Source organism: Engystomops pustulosus, chromosome 7, assembly GCF_040894005.1.
Source record: "Engystomops pustulosus chromosome 7, aEngPut4.maternal, whole genome shotgun sequence".
NCBI classification, from domain to species: Eukaryota; Metazoa; Chordata; class Amphibia; order Anura; family Leptodactylidae; genus Engystomops; species Engystomops pustulosus.
In genome coordinates this window covers 40,961,575-40,982,498 of record NC_092417.1, presented here as the reverse complement: position 1 = coordinate 40,982,498, position 20,924 = coordinate 40,961,575, and the positions used below count along the sequence as shown (strand labels likewise).

At 44.6% G+C, this 20,924-nt stretch overlaps 1 protein-coding gene across 1 annotated transcript in view; it reads left to right on the top strand.

Moving 5' to 3' along the window:
• The first annotated feature begins 686 nt into the window (after positions 1-686).
• Positions 687-20,924, top strand: part of RAB15 (RAB15, member RAS oncogene family) — a 72,223-nt gene continuing 51,985 nt past the window's right edge. Inside the window, exons 1-2 of the mRNA XM_072115567.1 lie at positions 687-1,123; positions 15,713-15,773. Coding sequence (XP_071971668.1) covers positions 1,000-1,123; positions 15,713-15,773 — 185 coding nt within the window. The 5' untranslated portion in view covers positions 687-999. The remainder of the gene's footprint in view (positions 1,124-15,712; positions 15,774-20,924) is intronic.

Sequence of the window (20,924 nt, the reverse complement as noted above, 5' to 3'; positions counted from 1 at the left end):
TCAAAAAACGCATGTGTTTTTTAACGGACTGCGTTAAAAAGGACCAAAAACGGGTTCAAAACGCCATGTGTGCCATCACCCTTATGCTGTCTCGTTTACAGGTGTGTGGAGTGTGAGTCTCTGCCCAAGGTCTAAAATTACATGAGTGTCTATGATTGTTGTATATTTATGAATATTGTATATCTACGAACATCAAAGTAAAAAGAAATATTAAATGTTTTGCTTATGGTCTATATTGTTGGACATTGTTCACTGATGCGTTTTTGTGAGGAAGTGGAGCTCCTCTAGTCCTAGACCAATTTCTATTTTATTTTCCCTCTACATGTCTTTATTTATTTTCTATATTGGACCAAAATTTGACTTCTCTGTATTCGTAGTAAATTTGCTTTCTAGCAGCTATGTTATCGAATGACGGTTCTTATTCACTAATAAAGAAGCGATCCCTAGTGACTATTCCTTCATTCAATAGTCTAAACGATATCATTTTACCAAATTTCTAACCCTGTCGAACCAGCCTGACGGGTTTCAGTCATTGAAGGCTGTGATGTAAAAAAGCAGGAATGTGTGACCAGGAAATAGCTCGGTACCACCTGCTGGCAAGCATCACCATTCCACCTGTCTGGCCATTCCTTCACACACACCCAGTATTTTAGTGTGAGCTCTAGGTGTACACATCAGCCTCTCCTAATCCAGTCTACTGCATAAGGTGGAGCCTGGCTGCAGCCTCCTCCTCCTCTAAGACCATTCTGATAAGAGATCTACCATCTGTGGATTTCACACAAGGCTCTGTGTATTCTATTTCTGAAAGACTCCGAAAAGCCGGAATCCAATCACCCACATCCTGCTTCCCCTTAAGGTTTAAGGAAAGGCTCCCAGGATAATCCCTTTAAGACAAAGCATCAGCAATGGATGGAGAGCAGGGAGCCTCCTGATTGACTCCAGCCTCCTCCCTTCCCTGCTACTCACTGTCTATGTGCACAGGCTGCTAGCAGACACACAATGGCCAAACAATATGATGTTCTATTCAGATTACTTCTCATTGGGGACTCTGGGGTTGGAAAAACATGTTTGCTCTGCAGATTCACAGACAATGAATTCCATCCTTCCCATATTTCAACAATAGGTAAGATAATGTTTTGTCTTTTATGGATGCATCAGATGATGATGGGGATTGTAATGTTACCACCATAGACTAGACAAATCCTTCTTGTATTTGCATGAACATCTGAGTCATGGAGACTTTGTTATGTTATTATTCATAATACCTGAGCTCTATATATACAAAGTATCGGATTGTAGGGTTATGTTTGTCTGTAGGTTTTATTCATTGTGTAAATAGTGTGAATGTAAACTGTGAATATTAATGTAAACCCATAATGGTGAATAGCAGGATAATTCTGCTACGATGAGCATGATTTTCATACTTCCTGTTCTAATACATTATATCTGAATTTTACATATATATTACCCTGGTTATAAATTATTAAGACTTTTCTCTCCATGAGTCAGACAGTCTCCGTTTTGTGAGCCAAGTCTAATAATCAGGTTTATTTTATTCCAGGCTGATCAACAATTGCATTGTAATTCAGATAATTGATTTATGTTGAGGAACTGAGACTTTGCTATTGATCCACTACTTTCTTCTCCATGTCATCATACACTGTAACCTAAAATAGGTTGACCAGTCCCTTAAAATTTGTTCACAATGATGCAAAATAATAAAATGAGTAACATTTATCTTACTGACCCCCAACATTTCCCAGATCCCCCCCAAATACCTCTGTATCCTGGTCTCCGGCATTTCAACATGAGGTCATCGCCAGAACCAGTGATGTCATCACTGAACACCAGGAAATGGAGACTGGTGGTAAATTGTAGATGGGGATCAGTAAGGCATTACTTTAAATTTCAAGGGACTGAACAAGCCCTTTAAGAGTGTAGATTATTCAGGTGAAGTATTTATAGCTTAAATAAAAATCTGCTGTTCCTATAGTAGTAATGAACAAAGTTTATGAAGTGCGCTACACAATGTAGATTTTCCATGTGAACTGATTTGGGAGCTGATAGATACCCTTTAATACAGGAGAAATGTCCATTCTGTAAACCTGGACAGAGAAAAGCTACAAAGAGAGTCTCTTGCTCTGGAGGACCCAGTACCGTATTTTTCAGACTGTAAGGCGCACAAAAAGTCCTTTGATTTTCTCAGAAATCAAAGGTGCGCCTTATAGTCCAGTGGGCCTTATATATGAACTGTGCACAGGTGCCAACTGCTGGTCATTTATCCTTATATTCAGGTGCGCCTTACATATGAATCTAGACGTTTTAGCAGGCATTTATTGATGGTGCGCCTTATAATTTGCTGCGCCTTGTAGTGTGAAAAATACGGTATGTCCCTGCTGTACAACACTGCCAAAGGTTTCAATGGACAAGATGTAATGCTACATGTATCCACTTGTGGCAGTGTAGAAGAATTGTTCAGTTGCTCTTATATTACAGTTGATCACTTTGGTCCTATCATAGCTTTGAACCCATATATATTTGTTTGGGCAATTGCTAAATATGTAACTCACTAACGCAACAATCTAGTACAATATTTCATTAAAGAGTCTACCAGACGTTGGATTTGCCTGTCCAGACCAAGCAGCTGCAGCAGAAAGCTTAGGTTCCCATGGGATGTAGTTGCAGCAGATTAGCCCCTGTCAGTAGCAAATCGCTATAATGTACAGTAGCAGAGTAGTGGATGAGATGTCAATCTAGACCGTGGCTTTTCACCTCTGCACTACAAGGGAAGTGAGATCCCAGTTATAGAAGGAATACCCCTACTTACACCACCTTACAAATAGAGATGTCCTGTGGGAGGTCCTCCTCAGACAGCGCATGATAAGGAGGCGAGTAAATTGTCTCCTTTATTATGGTGAACATTTTCAGTAGGTGGGTTCTTTTTTTGCACAAGGGGTTCTCCTGTCTGATTAAATATGGATTGTAGCTCTCATAGCTCTTGAATGAGAGCCATTATTTAGCCAATTGCTGTCTTATGTGCCTGTGCAAAAGCAGGATTCATTATTGAGTGTGCAAGTGCAAAAAGGCATTTGGTTAGTAAGTTGTGTATCAGCAAATGGTTGATAAATGAAGTGACAACTGAATAGACCAGCTACATGCTAAGCTACAGGGCCCACTACATACAACACATCATCTTCACCACTTGTGATATCCGCGTCAAAGTCTACTTCTGTCAGAGTGCAGCTTAGGTGGCGTTAATTTTCCTTTGCCTTCTGTGTGTGTGACTGTGACTAAGGCTACTGCTGTATTGGGATTGATTGAGCCACACCTGGTTCCTCTGTAGCCTATCTATGTCCAGCAAGAGTTACAAGAGTGAGCTGCTGGGGGTGGTGTCCAGGAACTCCTCTACATTAGTATTATTACACCTGCTGGCTCTACTAGTCTCTGCATACCTGATATATTTTCCTGATGTGTGCTTACTATTATTTTGCTATTCCGTCTATCCAACCTTTGCTACATTTACCTGACCTCTCTCTAGTAATTTGTGATTCTGTGCGATTTTGGTTTTAACCTGGTTCTGTCCAACTCCGCTTGTCTGTCTGTATCTGTTTATTGTTTGTCCCTCTGTGTTCTTTCGTGGATGCTGGTCTGTCACTGGCATCATCTTACTTGTCTCCGCTCCACCATGGAGCAGTTGCCAGTTGAAGTAAGTTTTACCTATCAACTTACAGGTTCCTGATGGCGGGTTCACCCTTATCAGTACAGTATTTCTACTGTAGGTAGAGCCGTAGCCTGCAGGGACATCACATGGAGAGTTCTACACCGCTTGTCTGACAACTACTGCCAAGTCTGATTGTAATTACGCTGTTTTCTGGACACGTATCAGTCACCACATCTACAGATAAGGAGGAATATTTTGCTTCTCTATAGAACGATTGTTGATGGGGAACAAAAAGTTAAAATACTTTGTTTGTCTACTTCTAGCAAATATTCCTGAGAGACTGTCAAAGTCTGTTGTGAACGTTTCTGAACATCCATTCTGTATTTTATTGCACAGTATGATTCTTAAAGCATATTCTAGAAGTTTTTACAAAGCAGGTCTGGAATCTGCCCCTTTATACAGCAGTATTTGGTTTGATAATTTCTGTTATGATCCGGAAGCGGTCTGATATTTATTTTTCTGTACTGAATACATTATGAAAGGCTGTGTGCATTGGTGTGAGTGCTCTGGTGAACAGAGATGAGGTCACCACGACAGGTGATCATGGGAGCTGGCAGGCTGCAACTATTGTTTTCAGTAGATGATGTCAGCATAACTTCTGAAATTCATTGCTGATGTGTTTGGCTTGAAGGAACACTCCAGTCACACCTGATTCATTGAACAATGGGGCTTATTTACAAAGGGTTGCGGATTGTTTTTTTTTTTTTTTTGTCGGACTGTGCGCTGTTTTGGGGATTTTCATGGCTTTGATAGGTATTTAACAGGGGTCTGCGCTGGGATTGTGTCGTACACTATCAGTTTTTTGGCGCAACTGCACTGGCTTTGAACCGTCAGAAATCGGGGGCCATGGCGTCATACGATCCGACTGATTCGGACTGAGCACAGTGGTGAGTGCAAGACAAAGCATTACATGCACCAGGAAGAAAAAGTTGAAGTCCCGCAGACCTGAGCGGGGAAGCGACACATGCAGGATATCGGGCGCGCGATTTTAGTGAATCGCGGCAGAGTGCATTCTCGTCAGACAATGCACTTTCGGTGAGATCTGTGGACCGGGTAAGTTAATTTGATCCAATGTATGGTGCGGGGACTTATGGGTGGAGCATGACTCTAGGTGCTAGAGCTGACCTGACCTAGCTTCTATTTTTCATGGTTGTGTACTTGTAGCTTTTAGCTTGGCCCAATAAAGAATTTGTTAAAAATCAACGTGAATAAGTGAGTGCCCGACCATATCTGTTTTCAAGTTTCTATACATGAGTAATTAATAGTGTTCCTAAGGATCGAGCACATGGAGTAGAGCAGGTTCGTATATGGTTTTACACATTATTGGTTCTAGGAATACAACGAAAATGAGTCTTCTTTGTGGCCCAGCGCCATTTATTATTCAATGAATTAGCTGTGACTGGAGTGTTCCTTTAAACTTTTCTGGATTTAGTAACTTCTCAAATTTATTGCTTGGGTTTTTTTAAAAAAAAATATTACATTACATTCCAGTTCATCAATGTAGTATGTAGCTTAAAGCAAATCTAACATCAAGAATGATAAACTGTAGTGATCTTCAAATATTTGACATCAATAGCCTCCTTCCTTCTAAAATAAACTTTTATGTTAATGAGCCAGAAGGGCTCTGGGGGGAGTAACTAGATCCGTTCCGTGCTATAGCTTCACAGGTTGTTACACTGTGCAGAAGCATCCCCCCCTTCCTCAATCCAATGATGCCTCAGCACAGCAAGACATAGGCAGCCAGAGTCATGAAATCAACTAATAAGTTCTGCAGAGTAAGACTAGACAGTTCTTAAACTAAGGCATCAGACACGGTGATAAATCTAGTGTAACATTGCACCAATCTCTCTCTAAGGAGAAATTTCCGACCCTGACTTAATACAGCATAAGTCTGTCTTATGTAACTCTCTTAAGCATTTACGGTCTTACATTCTCCACATGTGGACAGTTACCCACAGTGTAGGTTCAGCAGAGGCCAGTGATGGATGCCATAAGTGACATCCGTCTCCCATAGGCTATTATTGCCTTCACTGAACATATACTTTGTTTGTACCGCCTACCACACTTTATCATAATGTTGACCTACCGGCTAGAGAGAGGGCAAAAAAGACACCTACAGCTGCCAGCATACATCTATGGGCATGGTCAGCGTATACATCAGAAGCTTTCCTGGCATACATTAAATATGTTCAAATATTCCCCATACCAATCTCATGCCAACGATAACATGGTTACCTACCAATCTCTGTTTGCCCAGCTCCAAATGGAGAATTGAACGTTTCAGGCTACATGCAAAAGAACATTGTTTGTTTGTTTTATTTCTGTATGCAACCTATTACACACTGATGATGCACAGACACACAGTTTTTGCAGACATTTATCTCAACATAACACATATGTCGCTGATAAAAAAAAAAAAAAATGGACCAGGGAGCCATTGAATGGCTGTATATACCGTATATATTCGAGTATAAGCCAAGATTATCTGCAAAATTTTTATGCTGAAAAAGTCCCACTCAGCTTATGCTCTAGTACATAAAAAAATAAACGTGGTACTTACCTCCAGTGTTCCCAGGGGTGCACCTACCATGAGGCGAGTTGAGAAACACGCCTCAGGCGGAAGCGCCTCCTGGTGGACGGTGGGGCGGCATCAGACAGGTCATTCACCGCGGCTCAGCTGTGACCGCCCCGATGGCTCCATACCCGGCCACCCGGGGCACCCCTCCTATATGCGGCCATCTTCCGGCCAGCCTCTCCCCTCCCCGGCCCACCTCAGCCGTTCATGGCCCCAACTGAATTTATTTTTTCTATAATATAAAGGGCTCTGTGTCGCAGGGCATTTAATGAGTGGGGGAGGCTAGTAGGCATCTCCTTGGTGGGGGGTGGCTGTGACCAATGCATTTCCCACCTTAGGCTTATACTTGAGTCAATGGCCCACGTTTTCTCCAGTTTTCTGTCTGACTTTGCACTGAAAATGTGCAATTTTTTTGCAAATGTATTTATGAAGTGCCTGTGCTAGTATTGTGTTGCAGCTGCGTCCTACAGGGGCGTCCGGTGCAGAGTCAGACTGTGCGCCGCATTTATTTCTGTGACTTCACCGAATTGTGTCGCATGTAACAGGAGCAAATTACTGCACATTAGTGAGACAATCTGCTCATACAGGCGCTCCCCTACATAAGGACACCCGACTTACAGACAACCCATAGTTACAGACAGACCCCTGGTGAAGCTTTCTGAATACTTTACTATAGTCCCAGACTGCAATAATCAGCTGTAAGGTGTCTGTAATGAAGCTTTATTGATCATCCTTGGTCACATTACAGCAAAAAATGTTTAAACTTCAGTTGTCACTGGGGCCAATTATTTTTTTTTTTTGGTCTGGGTCTACCATTATAAAATATACAGTTTCGACTTACATACAAATTCAACTTAAGAGCAAACCTCTGGACCCCATCTTATAAGTAACCTGGGGACTGCCTGTAGTTCCGTTTGCACTACTTTTGATAAATGTTGCCCAATGGGGGAGATTTATCAGAAGTGTCTGAGAGCCGAACTGTTCTAGTTTCCCATGGCAACCAATCAGATTCCAGCTTTCAATTTTCCACAGCTGTTTATAGAATTAAAGCTGAACTCTTATTGGTTTCCATGGGTAACTAGTGCAGTTTTACCTCAGACACTGCTGATAAATCTCCCCTAATAGGTTTTCTGAGCTGTAAAATTAGGAGCTTCGGCTTATATTCAGGTTGGCTTATACTTGAGTATATATGGTTATTGTGTGACTAGTACCATACAGTAGATAAGGAGCAGCAAATAGACAGAAAAACATTGGGAAAGAAGCAGCAGGAGATTGTTAATGTATGATACCTGCTAGGAACATTAATTGGCTGTTTGGCCACCAATCCGGCAATATGTCCGGGTCACACGGCCGAATTTGAACCCAACCATCAGAATCTCTCATCTCTAACTATAACCTTAACATAGAAATAAACCACATTTGGTTTCTTTATGTCATCGTATCCAAACCCACCCAGATAGGACGTTACGCCCTGTATTTACAGTGTTCGCTCATGTATTAATTTTGCAGAAGAATTTGCCAAATATATGCTATACAGATATTGTAAACGGAGTCTCGGCTGTCGAGCTATAACATGACAAGCTTTGTTGTTGGGTGTTATTACCATAAAATATAAGTATTATCTTGCGCTTAGTAACATGAATCATAGGAAGTATGACAAAGACTTTCTCTAATAACTCTTTATTACGGGCATTGCACTCTCGTCAGCAAATCGCTGTGACATTTACTAAGTAGAACTTAATGCTTTCCTCATACATAACGATGTTCAATAAGAATACTGAGCCTTTAGTGTTAAGATTTCATTGTTTCCGTCTCATATTGTAAATCACAGCAGGCATTGAAGGCAAAAGCTAATATTAGCAATGTATTCTATGGGATTGGTGCTCTATGCAGTGTTACACCGGGTCCAATTATCTAATGCAGCAACCAAACCTATTTTCCCCTGTGACTTGATTTGCAATGCTCCGGACTTCAACATACAATGGTTCATGTGCAATTCTACACCAGACAGGGCCGTAGTCTCTTAGTATATCCAGAGAAACCAAAAGGGCGATGGTCAAGTACAGCTGCCCCCCCCCTATCATGCCAGCACTGGGCATGATAGGGGGGGGGGGGGGCTGTATCTAATGAATCCATAGGGGGCAACGGTGGCTTTATATGATGATAAGCTAGGGAATATTTTAGGGAACAGGAGACAGTTTTAGTTTCTGAATTTTTAATGCCGCCATTTGAGTTCACTGCAAAGGGGCCCACTAAGGCTCTGTCACCCAGGGGCCTAGTGAAACCTCTAGCTGGCCCTGGTCAAGTGATTGATATATAGTACCCAAGCAATACATTGCTTAAATAATACTTCTCTTTAATGACCTGAAAAGCAAAGAAAGGGCTACCATATGATTTTGTAATACCAATGTGCAGTGACCAAATGATCATAGCTTTGTGGCTGTGTATAATTTTCTATATTCTACTGATAATAATAGGACTTGGGTATACTTGAAGATTATAGGCTAAGTAATAGCATGCAATGTCAGTCAGCTGCTTCTGTTGTGTATTGCAGTAGAGAAATTGTGGGATAGAGATATAATCTTATTATCGTATATACTCGAGTATAAACCTCACCTTGGCTTATACTGGAGTCAAGAAAAAAAACAAACGGTGTACTCGCGCTTCCCCCGGCAGGTCCTTTTCTATCCATCTATGCTCCGGCATCAGCTCCGTGTCCCCTTGTCGTCCATTGCAGGGATCCTGACATCAGCCTCTCGCTGACGTTCTGCTATGTGCGCGCCAAGCTGATGTCATGGTGCCTGCAATGGATGGCTTGGGGACACGGAGCCAAGATAGAAGAGGATCTCCTGGGGGGGGGGGGGGGGTTGAGTCGGAAGGTGAGTACACTGTTTGTGTATACTACAGGGGGATGGGCAGGCTGTATACTACAGGGGGATGGGCAGGCTGTATACTACAGGGGGCTGGGCTGGCTGTATACTATAAGGGGCTGGCTGGCTATATACTGGGGAGGCTGGGACCAATGCATTTACCACCCTCGGCTTATCCTCGAGTCAATGGGTTGTTCCAGTTTTTTTGTGTCGGGTCTTATATTCTAGTATATGCGGTACTTTCTATTAGAATTGGTTCAAATCTGGACAATAATTGATAAAAAAAGTGTTCTGTCCTTGGAGATCCACGAAACCGATAAAGGATATGGGAGGTATTCTAGTCATTAGAAAAAAATAGAATTATTTATTTTCAGCAAATTAAAGGAAATTTACAGCTTAAGTAAACTACCCATACTCGCCTATACAGCTCTCCTCAGCACTGAGATCTCCACTGATCAGCAAATTAGGCCCAATCCCGTGGATAGGGCCTAACTTGCCTTTGTGGGAAAACCCCTTTAGGTGGAGAGAGACACTACCGGATATTCTTTTATTTCCCTGAGAAAACAAAAGGATCAGGTAGTTTAAATCTTTGTCTCCACCATTGAAAGAGAGGTGGTAGACCCCATAGAAATTATATTGTCGCCCAAAACTAGAATGAGGTGGTAGATCCCATACATATTAGATAGTTACTCAACCCTAGAAGTGGGTAATGGTTGTGAGTCTAGGAGCACGGATGATCAACAAGGGAGAAGGATAGCCAAAGTGTCCTCTTTTTGAACTAATTTTGGGACCCAAAAAGTGTTTTATTACTATACAGCACAGTGTATTTGACCTTTTACAGAATTGCACAAGCCTTTCCAATGACTGTGTTTTTTAAAATCTTATTTTGATTATTATAATATATGGAACTTGGACAAAACTTTGGTGATGTCTGTGAATTTGCAGAATGGTTGGAAACCTTCTAAGCAATGGAATGTACATGAATCTGTTGCCAATTCATGTGATGCACTACCGGCAGTCCCCGGGTTACGTACAAGATAGGGTCCGGAGGTTTGTTCTTAAGTTGAATTTGTATGCAAGTCGGAACTGTATATTTTATAATTGTAGATCCAGACAAAACAAATTTTGGCCCCATTGACTATTGGAGTTTAAACATTTTTTGCTTTATTGGGACCAAGGATTTTCAATATAGCTTCATTACAGACACCTTACAGCTGATCATTGCAGTCTGGGACTATAGTAAAGCATTCAGAGAGCTTCACCAGAGGTCAGAGGGGTCTGTCTGTAACTATGGGTTGTCTGTAAGTCGGGTGTCCTTAAAGGGAACCTGTCACCAGGAGACCCATTTTTAGCACTCCCCCAGTCCCCACAGAGCATAGTACATACACTGCCAAAGTGTTTTTGTATAAAAAATTGGTTTTACAGAAAAAAAGATATGTTATATTGTACCTTTCATTAGCATCTGATGTGTGACTAGGCAGTTGCCTTTTGGGAGGGGCTGGAAAGGAGCAGTCCCCCCCCCCCCACCCTTGGGGAACAGCTTCTCCATGTGACCTTTTCAAATATATGAAAACACCCATCACTGGGCTTAGCGACGCCCCCTGCTCCTCTACAGCCAATCCCGAGTGAGGGGAGTTATTCATATATTTGAAATGGTCACATGTTTCCCAAGGGTGGGGGGGGGGAACTGCTCTTTTCCAGCAACTCCCATTGGGCAGCTGCCTAGTCACACAGCAGATGCTAATGAAAGGTACAATATAACATATCTTTTTTTCTGTAAAACCTATTTTTTATACAAAAACACTTTGGCAGTGTATGTACTATGCTCTGTGGGGACTGGGGGAGTGCTAAAAATGGCTCTCCTGGTAACAGGTTCCCTTTAAGTAGGGGACCGACTGTACTCTTAAAAACATAATTATACTCCATTATGCACCTTAGAACATGTCCGTACAATGTAATTGAAATTCACACTTCTTGTGTGATTTTGTACAAACAAATGTCTTTGATCTCCCAAATTGCAGTATTTTATATGTGAAAAAAAAGTGTGAAGTATGTAATACATTCATTATATACTGTGCATTTTATAAGTGTTTTATTTAGAGGTATTCTGTCATTTTTAACCCTTTCACACATAAGTGTACAATTACGTCAGAGTGCGGTAAGGGATGTAAGCAGTTGGCCCACTCCTCATCATACAGCAGACCCCTGCCATTCACTATTGGCATTGATTGTGGCAGTTAATCTTTTAGACACACAGGGAGATTTATCATCAAGTTTCTGAGGTAAAACTGTTCTAGTTGCCCATGCCAACCAATCAGAGCTCAGCTTTAGTTTTATAAATGACTGTGGGAAAATGAAAGCTGAGCTCTGATTGGTTGGCATGGGCAGCTAGAACAGTTCTGCTCGAAGAGACATATAATAAATAAGCTGCAGCGGCACATGAGCACCACAATATTGCCTTCAGTGATCCTTGTGACCTCATCCCATGGCTGTCTGTCCTCACTATAAGTAATTAATGGGGAAAAAAGTCAAAATTTCCAATTTTCCGGCACCATTGTCCTCCATTGTATCAACAGAAACCTCAGCTTGTTCCACAAACAATTCAATTTTACAAAGTTCCTGTATATAATGCTGGATTAGATAAAGGAGAACACTGACAAAAAAGCAGAAAGGTTTTTAACAGTTACAAGGCTGAAAATAATCCATGTAAGGCTCAAGATTTCCAACGCCACCCTGCCCAATTGCATATATGGAAGGGTACAATACTTGGCGGCAGTCCTTCTCGGTAGAGGCCCCCATACTTAGCGGCAGTCCTTCTCGGTAGAGGCCCCCATACTTGGCGGCAGTCCTTCTCGGTAGAGGCCCCCATACTTGGCGGCAGCCCTTCTCGGTAGAGGCCCCCATACTTGGCGGCAGCCCTTCTCGGTAGAGGCCCCCATACTTGGCGGCAGCCCTTCTCGGTAGAGGCCCCCATACTTGGCGGCAGCCCTTCTCGGTAGAGGCCCCCATACTTGGCGGCAGCCCTTCTCGGTAGAGGCCCCCATACTTGGCGGCAGCCCTTCTCGGTAGAGGCCCCCATACTTGGCGGCAGCCCTTCTCGGTAGAGGCCCCCATACTTGGCGGCAGCCCTTCTCGGTAGAGGCCCCCATACTTGGCGGCAGCCCTTCTCGGTAGAGGCCCCCATACTTGGCGGCAGCCCTTCTCGGTAGAGGCCCCCATACTTGGCGGCAGCCCTTCTCGGTAGAGGCCCCCATACTTGGCGGCAGCCCTTCTCGGTAGAGGCCCCCATACTTGGCGGCAGCCCTTCTCGGTAGAGGCCCCCATACTTGGCGGCAGCCCTTCTCGGTAGAGGCCCCCATACTTGGCGGCAGCCCTTCTCGGTAGAGGCCCCCATACTTGGCGGCAGCCCTTCTCGGTAGAGGCCCCCATACTTGGCGGCAGCCCTTCTCGGTAGAGGCCCCCATACTTGGCGGCAGCCCTTCTCGGTAGAGGCCCCCATACTTGGCGGCAGCCCTTCTCGGTAGAGGCCCCCATACTTGGCGGCAGCCCTTCTCGGTAGAGGCCCCCATACTTGGCGGCAGCCCTTCTCGGTAGAGGCCCCCATACTTGGCGGCAGCCCTTCTCGGTAGAGGCCCCCATACTTGGCGGCAGCCCTTCTCGGTAGAGGCCCCCATACTTGGCGGCAGCCCTTCTCGGTAGAGGCCCCCATACTTGGCGGCAGCCCTTCTCGGTAGAGGCCCCCATACTTGGCGGCAGCCCTTCTCGGTAGAGGCCCCCATACTTGGCGGCAGCCCTTCTCGGTAGAGGCCCCCATACTTGGCGGCAGCCCTTCTCGGTAGAGGCCCCCATACTTGGCGGTATTCTTTCTTACAAATACTTTTATTTATAGCAATTTTACTTGTATTAAATATATCATTAAAATGTATTTTCACATTTTACATCATATCCTGAATTCGTTCAGCAGAAACTATATGTATACATGTAGAGGCTTAAAAATAGTGTTTTGATTAATCTGCTAATATTTACTTCAATGTATTTCTCTTTGGAGCTACAAGGCCAGATCCCTGTTGTCTCAGCTACATCCTGCTGGAAGACCTTCAAGAACAGCCGGCAGCCTTTTGACATTGATGTCATTGTTTATTCTTATTAACGCTGAAAGGTCTCGAAGCTCCATTGTCAGGATTCCTCCAAATCAGTGATTTTATTGAAAGAAAATACCTCACCTTGTTAGAGAAACGTCTAGGGGCATAACACATATATCTCTATGGCAATGCTTTATCTTTCTTGTTTCCTACTGTGCAGCTATTTTTGGGAATATTTTAGAATTGCATCGCTTATATTACAGAATGGCATTTCTTTCAATTCCAATTCTTACACCAAATCGCCAAATTGATGTGACCACGCTTGTTCAGTATTGAATCCAAAGAATTTAGGGCCAAAAATGTTTCCATTTCTTCTGTTGAAAAACGGATTAGCCAGACTTGTCACAGTGTTCTGAGCTAGAGCCGGATGGGTGTGTGTCGTTTAGAGTTCCGATTGTGTCTCAGTTGTAAGTTGAGTGATGGACCACCGAGCTAATTGGCTGCTAGGGGCAGCGTCCAGTTACGCTTTTATATTCTTGGTACTCCCCAATCCAATTCACTGGTTCTACTAGTGCCCTGGCACTTGTTGTCCTACCTTGCTTGCTATTTGCTATGGTTTTACTCATGTTTTACGCTATGTTTTTTGAATACTCTTTTGCTTATCCTATCTATACTATGCCATAATCTTGCCTTAAAACGCGGTTATCCTGACCACTCTCTTGTCGGTCTGTTTGTCCCTTTGTGTTCGTTTGTCATCTTTTGTCACTTACTCGGAATAGGGATTGTCTTCTATTTGCTCTCTTTGACCAGCACAGCCTGGATAATCAGGCAGGGCCTAGGATTGTGGATGTGTCAAGGGTCTGCACTCCTTTCTCTGCTGCGACACTTCCACTGTCTCCTGCTACTAAGCTCTCATACAAAGGACCAAAATGGGCCAACCTCTTAAATCTCTCAGCTGCTTAGGCCGGTTCCGAACTAGCGAGTGTAATGCGATGTACTCGCATCACACTCGCAACGCATGCTGCTCAGATCGCACGGCTCAAACGCTGCACACCGGGACTGAACTGAGTTCAGTCCCGGAGTGCAGCGTTCAGGCCATGCTATCCGAGCAGCATGCGTTGCGACTGTCATGCGAGTTCATCGCATCACACTCGCAAGTGTGGAACCGGCCTTACTTGCTCAGCCAAATTGACGGGTTCACTTCCCTTGACAATATGTGTCTTAAAATCAATTGACTTTTTAATGGATCCATTAGGCTTCCATTATTATTGTATATACAATATTTGTCCAAGCTTCATCCGATTCAGTGTCGGAAATGGCCAGATTCATGCGGAATATACAAATCAACAAGTCAATTCACTCCTCTGTATTTGGCAGAAGTGACTAATTTATATTACCAAATGATTTTTAATCTACTCTTTGCTAAGTCTCAAAAAGTTTCTAAGTAGACCACAGCTCAGTGGCAACTGAAAACTTTGATCTACTGACAGACCACAGATGTGCTCTATATAGATCCATGACTACTTTTCATTTTGACAGTCCATGGCATTACACTAATGCACAGCACACTGGGGCCTCCTCAAGGTACATAGAATCCATAGAGATGACAACCAGCCCCCAATGATTTGTGTTCCTAAGATACGATGTTCTAGAGTTGTTATTAGAGATGCTCGGACCCAATAGTCAGGTTCGTGTTCGGCTGCCTGACCTGAACATATTGCCGGATTGATGACCGAACAGCCAATCCAGCAAATTGATGTAACTAGCCATGGCTATGAGAAGTCAATGATGAGCTGTTCGGGAGCTACCAAGATGAATAGAATGTGCTCCACAAAGGATCTGTAGTTGTTTTAGTGTCCCAATTCCCCTTGACAGGTTCTCTTTAAAGCTCCTGGTCTAAAATGCTAAATCTGTAACAAAGGACCTCTACCTACTATGCAATTTATAATAGTGATGTTTCCTATTTCACAGAAGGACCCTGTGACAATGTTTAGTTCTACCACATGCTTTTGTATTTACTGTTCTATAAAAAGACTAACTCAAATGGCCCAAAGGGATTTGAAACCCAAGCATAACCATATATCATAAACAATTATAAGAGTTCTAGTTGTTCCTCTGGGCCAGATCACATGTAATAGGCCATGACAAAATGTGTTCCTTTTTGTTTTCCGATGAAGAATGGGAAGAAGTTGTGTTTGAAAATCACACATCCATGAACCTATTATGGCTGTACCATCATTGATCACAATTTCAGTATTTATTGTTGCAGTTATGTTGTATTTTCATCATTTACATACTTTTACAACATTCCTGTCTTAGTGTGTCCACCATTGAAGGGGTTTTTTTGTCCACCACTTAGGAAAGGTTATCCTTATGTAGGGCCAGAAACACCCTTTTTAATGTCACAATTTTAATGAATTAGAAAACAATTGTTTCATAATTTTTTTTTTTCATTTAATTTCAGGAGTTGATTTTAAAATGAAGACAATAGATGTTGATGGCATCAAAGTGCGGATACAGATCTGGTAAGTTACAATTGCAAAGCATAAACTCTGTTTTCCATGGTTAGTCATCAATCTACTGTCACACCTGGCTCAGCTCAATAAGACCTCTAAGGAGTCCATATCAAAATAAAAAATATATCTTAACGTACTTGTACTTTATTTGTCTTCTGAACTTTGAATAATATTCAGAGGTACAAAATCGGTCACTTATGTTGCTAAACCAGAGATTGCATCAGTAAATGATCTGCTTAAAATTTCACAGTGATCAAACACTGTCTTTGTGTACTTGGCCACGGTAATAACAGGGAACCTGTCACCACATTTTTCACAAATACAGCTAGTGGCAGATTCCTATAGAGCCCTAATAACTACCTGGCACCCTTCTTTTAACTAAAAATGGTTTCCCTTGGATCCCTATAAAATCAGAGTTATAATCATGCCTGATATCTAGGGATCTATAGAGCGAGTTGAGGGGCGTGGCCTTATGTCATGTAATCAGGGTTACGACATCACAGGCCCTTTAGACTCTTAACACTAGCAAACTCTACCCCATGCACATATCTGACCGCATAAAAAAATCACAGCAGCCTGCATGAACTTCTACTCCTCTCCATGCACGCTGCTGTGATTTCATGTGATCTGATATGTCGTGTTTTCATTGGATATATGCTTGGTGTACAGTTTGCTAATGTTGGGAGGCTAAAGGACCTGCAATCACCTTGGTCACATAACATTACTGATGTATGCAGAGAAAGCAAGGAAAGGAGCTGATGTAATGAGCCTGAAGAGGCCACTCCCACTTTGACTTGCTACAGACATCCTTGGATACCAGGTAAAATTATAATGTTCAGTATATGGGAATCTGGGGTGAGCATGCACTATTCATTTCTGAACTGAAGGTTTATTTACTTTTTAAATAACTTTCTAAATGTATGATATTAGTCATTATTCTATTATTGGTGGCAGACTGTAATTTACATTCAGAAGGTCTCAAAACTAAAGTGTCCAAAAAAATTCCTTCTTGCTTCTAACATGTCTTACAAAATTTCCTGTGGTTATTTGCATTCCTTCAGCATCTGATAAGCAAGGGTACCTGCTTTCAAATCACCCCACAAGTAGTGATGACTGGACCTGAACTGCAATGTTCGGGTTTGTGCAGAACATTATTGATTCATGGTCCCTGAACCTGGATTTTGGGAAGAAGAGAGGGTTTGGAATTCGGCAAATCCCTCTTCTCCAATAACTCCACCGGTTTCACGGGCGTTAACTCTTTAAATGTTGCCAACACTTTATGACCGACACTCCCCGATGATATTATGGGGAGCAATGATCCTCGGAAAAATGACAGCATGTATGCATGCGCTGCCAGCATTTAAAGGGTACCAACTAGAGATGAGCGAACATGCTCGTCCGAGCTTGATGCTCGGTCGAGCATTAGGGTACTCGAAACTGCTCGTTGCTCGGACGAATACTTCGCCCGCTCGAGAAAATGGCAGCTCCCGCCGTTTTGCTTTTTGGCGGCCAGAAACAGAGCCAATCACAAGCCAGGAGACTCTGCACTCCACCCAGCATGACGTGGTACCCTTACACGTCGATAGCAGTGGTTGGCTGGCCAGATCAGGTGACCCTGGGATAGACTAGCCGCTGCCCGCGCTGCTCGGATCATTCTGTGTCTGGATGCCGCTAGGGAGAGAGCTGCTGCTGGTCAGGGAAAGCGTTAGGGTGTTCTATTAGCTTACTGTTAGGCAGGAGTGATTCTCAAAGAACCCAACAGCCCTTCTTAGGGCTACAATAACGTTCTACTTTTTTTATTTTAATTTGCATCTAGTACCATTTTGTGAGGAATTAGCAGGGGGACTTGCTACCGTTGTGTTTAGCTCTTAGTGGCACACATATCCATAGCAAAGACCGAAGTGGGAAAATTTAGTAGGGGTTGGATTTCAATTAGGCACTAACTCAGTGTCATCTCATCTGGCATAGTAGTGTGCTTTGATACTTGGCTAGAAAATAGCCATAGGAGAATACAAAGAGCTTACTTACGCATACAGTAGCGTTCTATATATTTGATTTCTGGTTGATCTGCTGGTGGCTGTACTTTCTGCAGTGCATGTACTAGCCAATTCTGAGCAATTTGTAGTGAGACTTGCGACCGCTGTGTTCTGCGCTTAGTGACGCACATATCCATAGCAAAGACCGAAGTGGGAAAATTTAGTAGGGGTTGGATTTCAATTAGGCACTAACTCAGTGTCATCTCATCTGGCATAGTAGTGTGCTTTGATACTTGGCTAGAAAATAGCCATAGGAGAATACAAAGAGCTTACTTACGCATACAGTAGCGTTCTATATATTTGATTTCTGGTTGATCTGCTGGTGGCTGTACTTTCTGCAGTGCATGTACTAGCCAATTCTGAGCAATTTGTAGTGAGACTTGCGACCGCTGTGTTCTGCGCTTAGTGACGCACATATCCATAGCATAGACCGAAGTGGGAAAATTTAGTAGGGGTTGGATTTCAATTAGGCACTAACTCAGTGTCATCTCATCTGGCATAGTAGTGTGCTTTGATACTTGGCTAGAAAATAGCCATAGCAATAGGATAGCATTGTTTGGTTTTAAAAACTCAAAAAAAAACAAAAAACACAAAAAAAAACAAAAAAAAGTTAAAAAAAAAATAAAGTTATAACTCTCATTTTAAAAATGTTTAACCCGAGGGCTAGGGGTAGAGGACGAGGGCGGGGACGTGGGCGTCCAACTACTGCAGGGGTCAGAGGCCGTGGTCCTGGGCGGGGTGAGACACCACCCGCTGATGAGGGAGCAGGGGAACGCCGCAGAGCTACACTCCCTAGGTTCATGTCTGAAGTTACTGGGACTCGTGGTAGAGCACTGTTGAGGCCAGAACAGTGCGAACAGGTGATGTCGTGGATTGCTGACAATGCTTCGAGCAATTTGTCCACCGCCAGTCAGTCTTCCACGCAGTCCACCCATGTCACCGAAATCGCCACTCCTCCAGCTCCTGCACCTCAGCCTCCTCCCCCCCAGTCTGCCCCCTCCCAGGAAAATTTGGCATTTGAACCGGCATACTCTGAGGAACTGTTTTCTGGACCCTTCCCACAGTCACAAACCACTTGTCCGGTTGCTGCTGAGCTATTTTCCGATGCCCAGGTTTTCCACCAGTCACAGTCTGTGGGTGATGATGACCTTCTTGACGTAGTGGAAGTGTGTAAAGAGGTGTCCGACGATGAGGAGACACGGTTGTCAGACAGTGGGGAAGTTGTTGTCAGGGCAGGAAGTCCGAGGGGGGAGCAGACTGAGGGATCGGAGGATGATGAGGTGACAGACCCAAGCTGGGTTGAGAGGCCGGGTGAACACAGTGCTTCTGAGACGGAGGAGAGTCCTCGACCAGAACAGGTTGGAAGAGGCAGTGGTGGGGCCAGACGGAGAGGCAGGGCCAGAGCTGGTGCATCAGCGCCAAATGTGTCAACTAGTGAAGCTCCCGTGGCGAGGGCTCTTGCGGCGAGGGCTAGATCTTCAGAAGTCTGGAGGTTCTTTAAGGAAACACCGGATGACCGACGGACTGTGGTGTGCAACATTTGCCAAACCAGGCTCAGCAGGGGTTCCACCACTACTAGCTTAACTACCACCAGTATGCGCAGGCATATGAATGCTAAACACCCCACTCAGTGGCAACAAGCCCGTTCACCTCCGGCCGTGCACACCACTGCTCCTTCCCCTGTGTCAGCTGCTAGTCAGCCCCCTGCCCAGGACCCTGCCACAAAAACCCCATCGTCGCCTCCACGATCCTCCACAGCATCCACCAGCGTTCAGCTCTCCATACCCCAGACGCTGGAGCGGAAACGCAAATATAGTGCAACCCACCCGCACGCCCAAGCCCTTAATGTGCACATTTCCAGATTGCTAAGCCTGGAGATGCTGCCCTATAGGCTAGTAGAGACCGAGGCCTTTCGCAGCCTCATGGCGGCGGCCGCCCCTCGGTATTCGGTCCCCAGCCGCCACTACTTTTCCCGATGTGCCGTCCCAGCCCTGCACCAGCACGTGTCAGACAACATAATCCGTGCCCTGACCAACGCCGTTTCTGACAAGGTCCACCTGACCACGGACACGTGGACGAGTGCTGCCGGGCAGGGCCACTATATATCTCTGACGGCACATTGGGTTAACTTGGTGGAGGCTGGGACCGAGTCTGACCCTGGGGCTGCTCATATACTGCCGACGCCGAGGATTGCGGGGCCTACCTCGGTCCAGGTGTTTCAGGCCTACTATGCCTCCTCCTCCTCCCACCCCTCCTCCACCTCCTCCTCCGAACTACCATCCGTGGGCACGGCGCCATCAGTCGCTAGCTCTAGGCACAGCAGCAGTGCCGTCGCTAAGCGACAGCAGGCGGTGCTCAAACTGCTGAGCCTAGGCGACAAAAGGCACACCGCCCAAGAGCTATTACAGGGCATCACGGCGCAGACTGATCTGTGGCTGGCACCGCTGAACCTCAAGCCGGGAATGGTTGTGTGTGACAACGGCCGTAACCTGGTGGCGGCTCTGCAACTCGGCAGACTGACACATGTGCCATGCCTGGCCCATGTGTTAAATCTGATAGTTCAGCGTTTCCTCAAGACATACCCCAATCTGTCTGATTTGCTCACGAAGGTGCGCCGCATCTGTGCGCATTTCAGGAAGTCCAGCCCAGATGCTGCCACTCTCAGGGCAGCGCAGCGCCGCCTCCAACTGCCCGCTCACCGACTGTTGTGCGACGTGCCCACGAGGTGGAATTCAACACTGACCATGTTATCCAGAGTTTACCAGCAGCGCAGAGCGATTGTAGACTGCCAGATGTCAACTTCCACCAGAACTGGTAGTCAGGTCAGTCAGCTTCCTCAAGTCTACAATGAGGAGTGGACGTGGATGTCTGATATCTGTCAGGTGCTGAGTAACTTTGAGGAGTCAACACAGATGGTCAGTGGCGATGCCGCCATCATCAGCCTCACCATCCCGCTGCTTGGCCTGTTGAAAAACTCTCTGGTCAGCATGAAGTCGGAAGCTTTGCGCTCGTCACAAGAGACAGGGGAAGAATATTCCCTTGTTGATAGCCAAAGCACCCTCAGGTCTGTTTCTCAGCGCATATCGGAGGAGGTGGAGGTGGAGGAGGATGAGGAGGAAGAGGA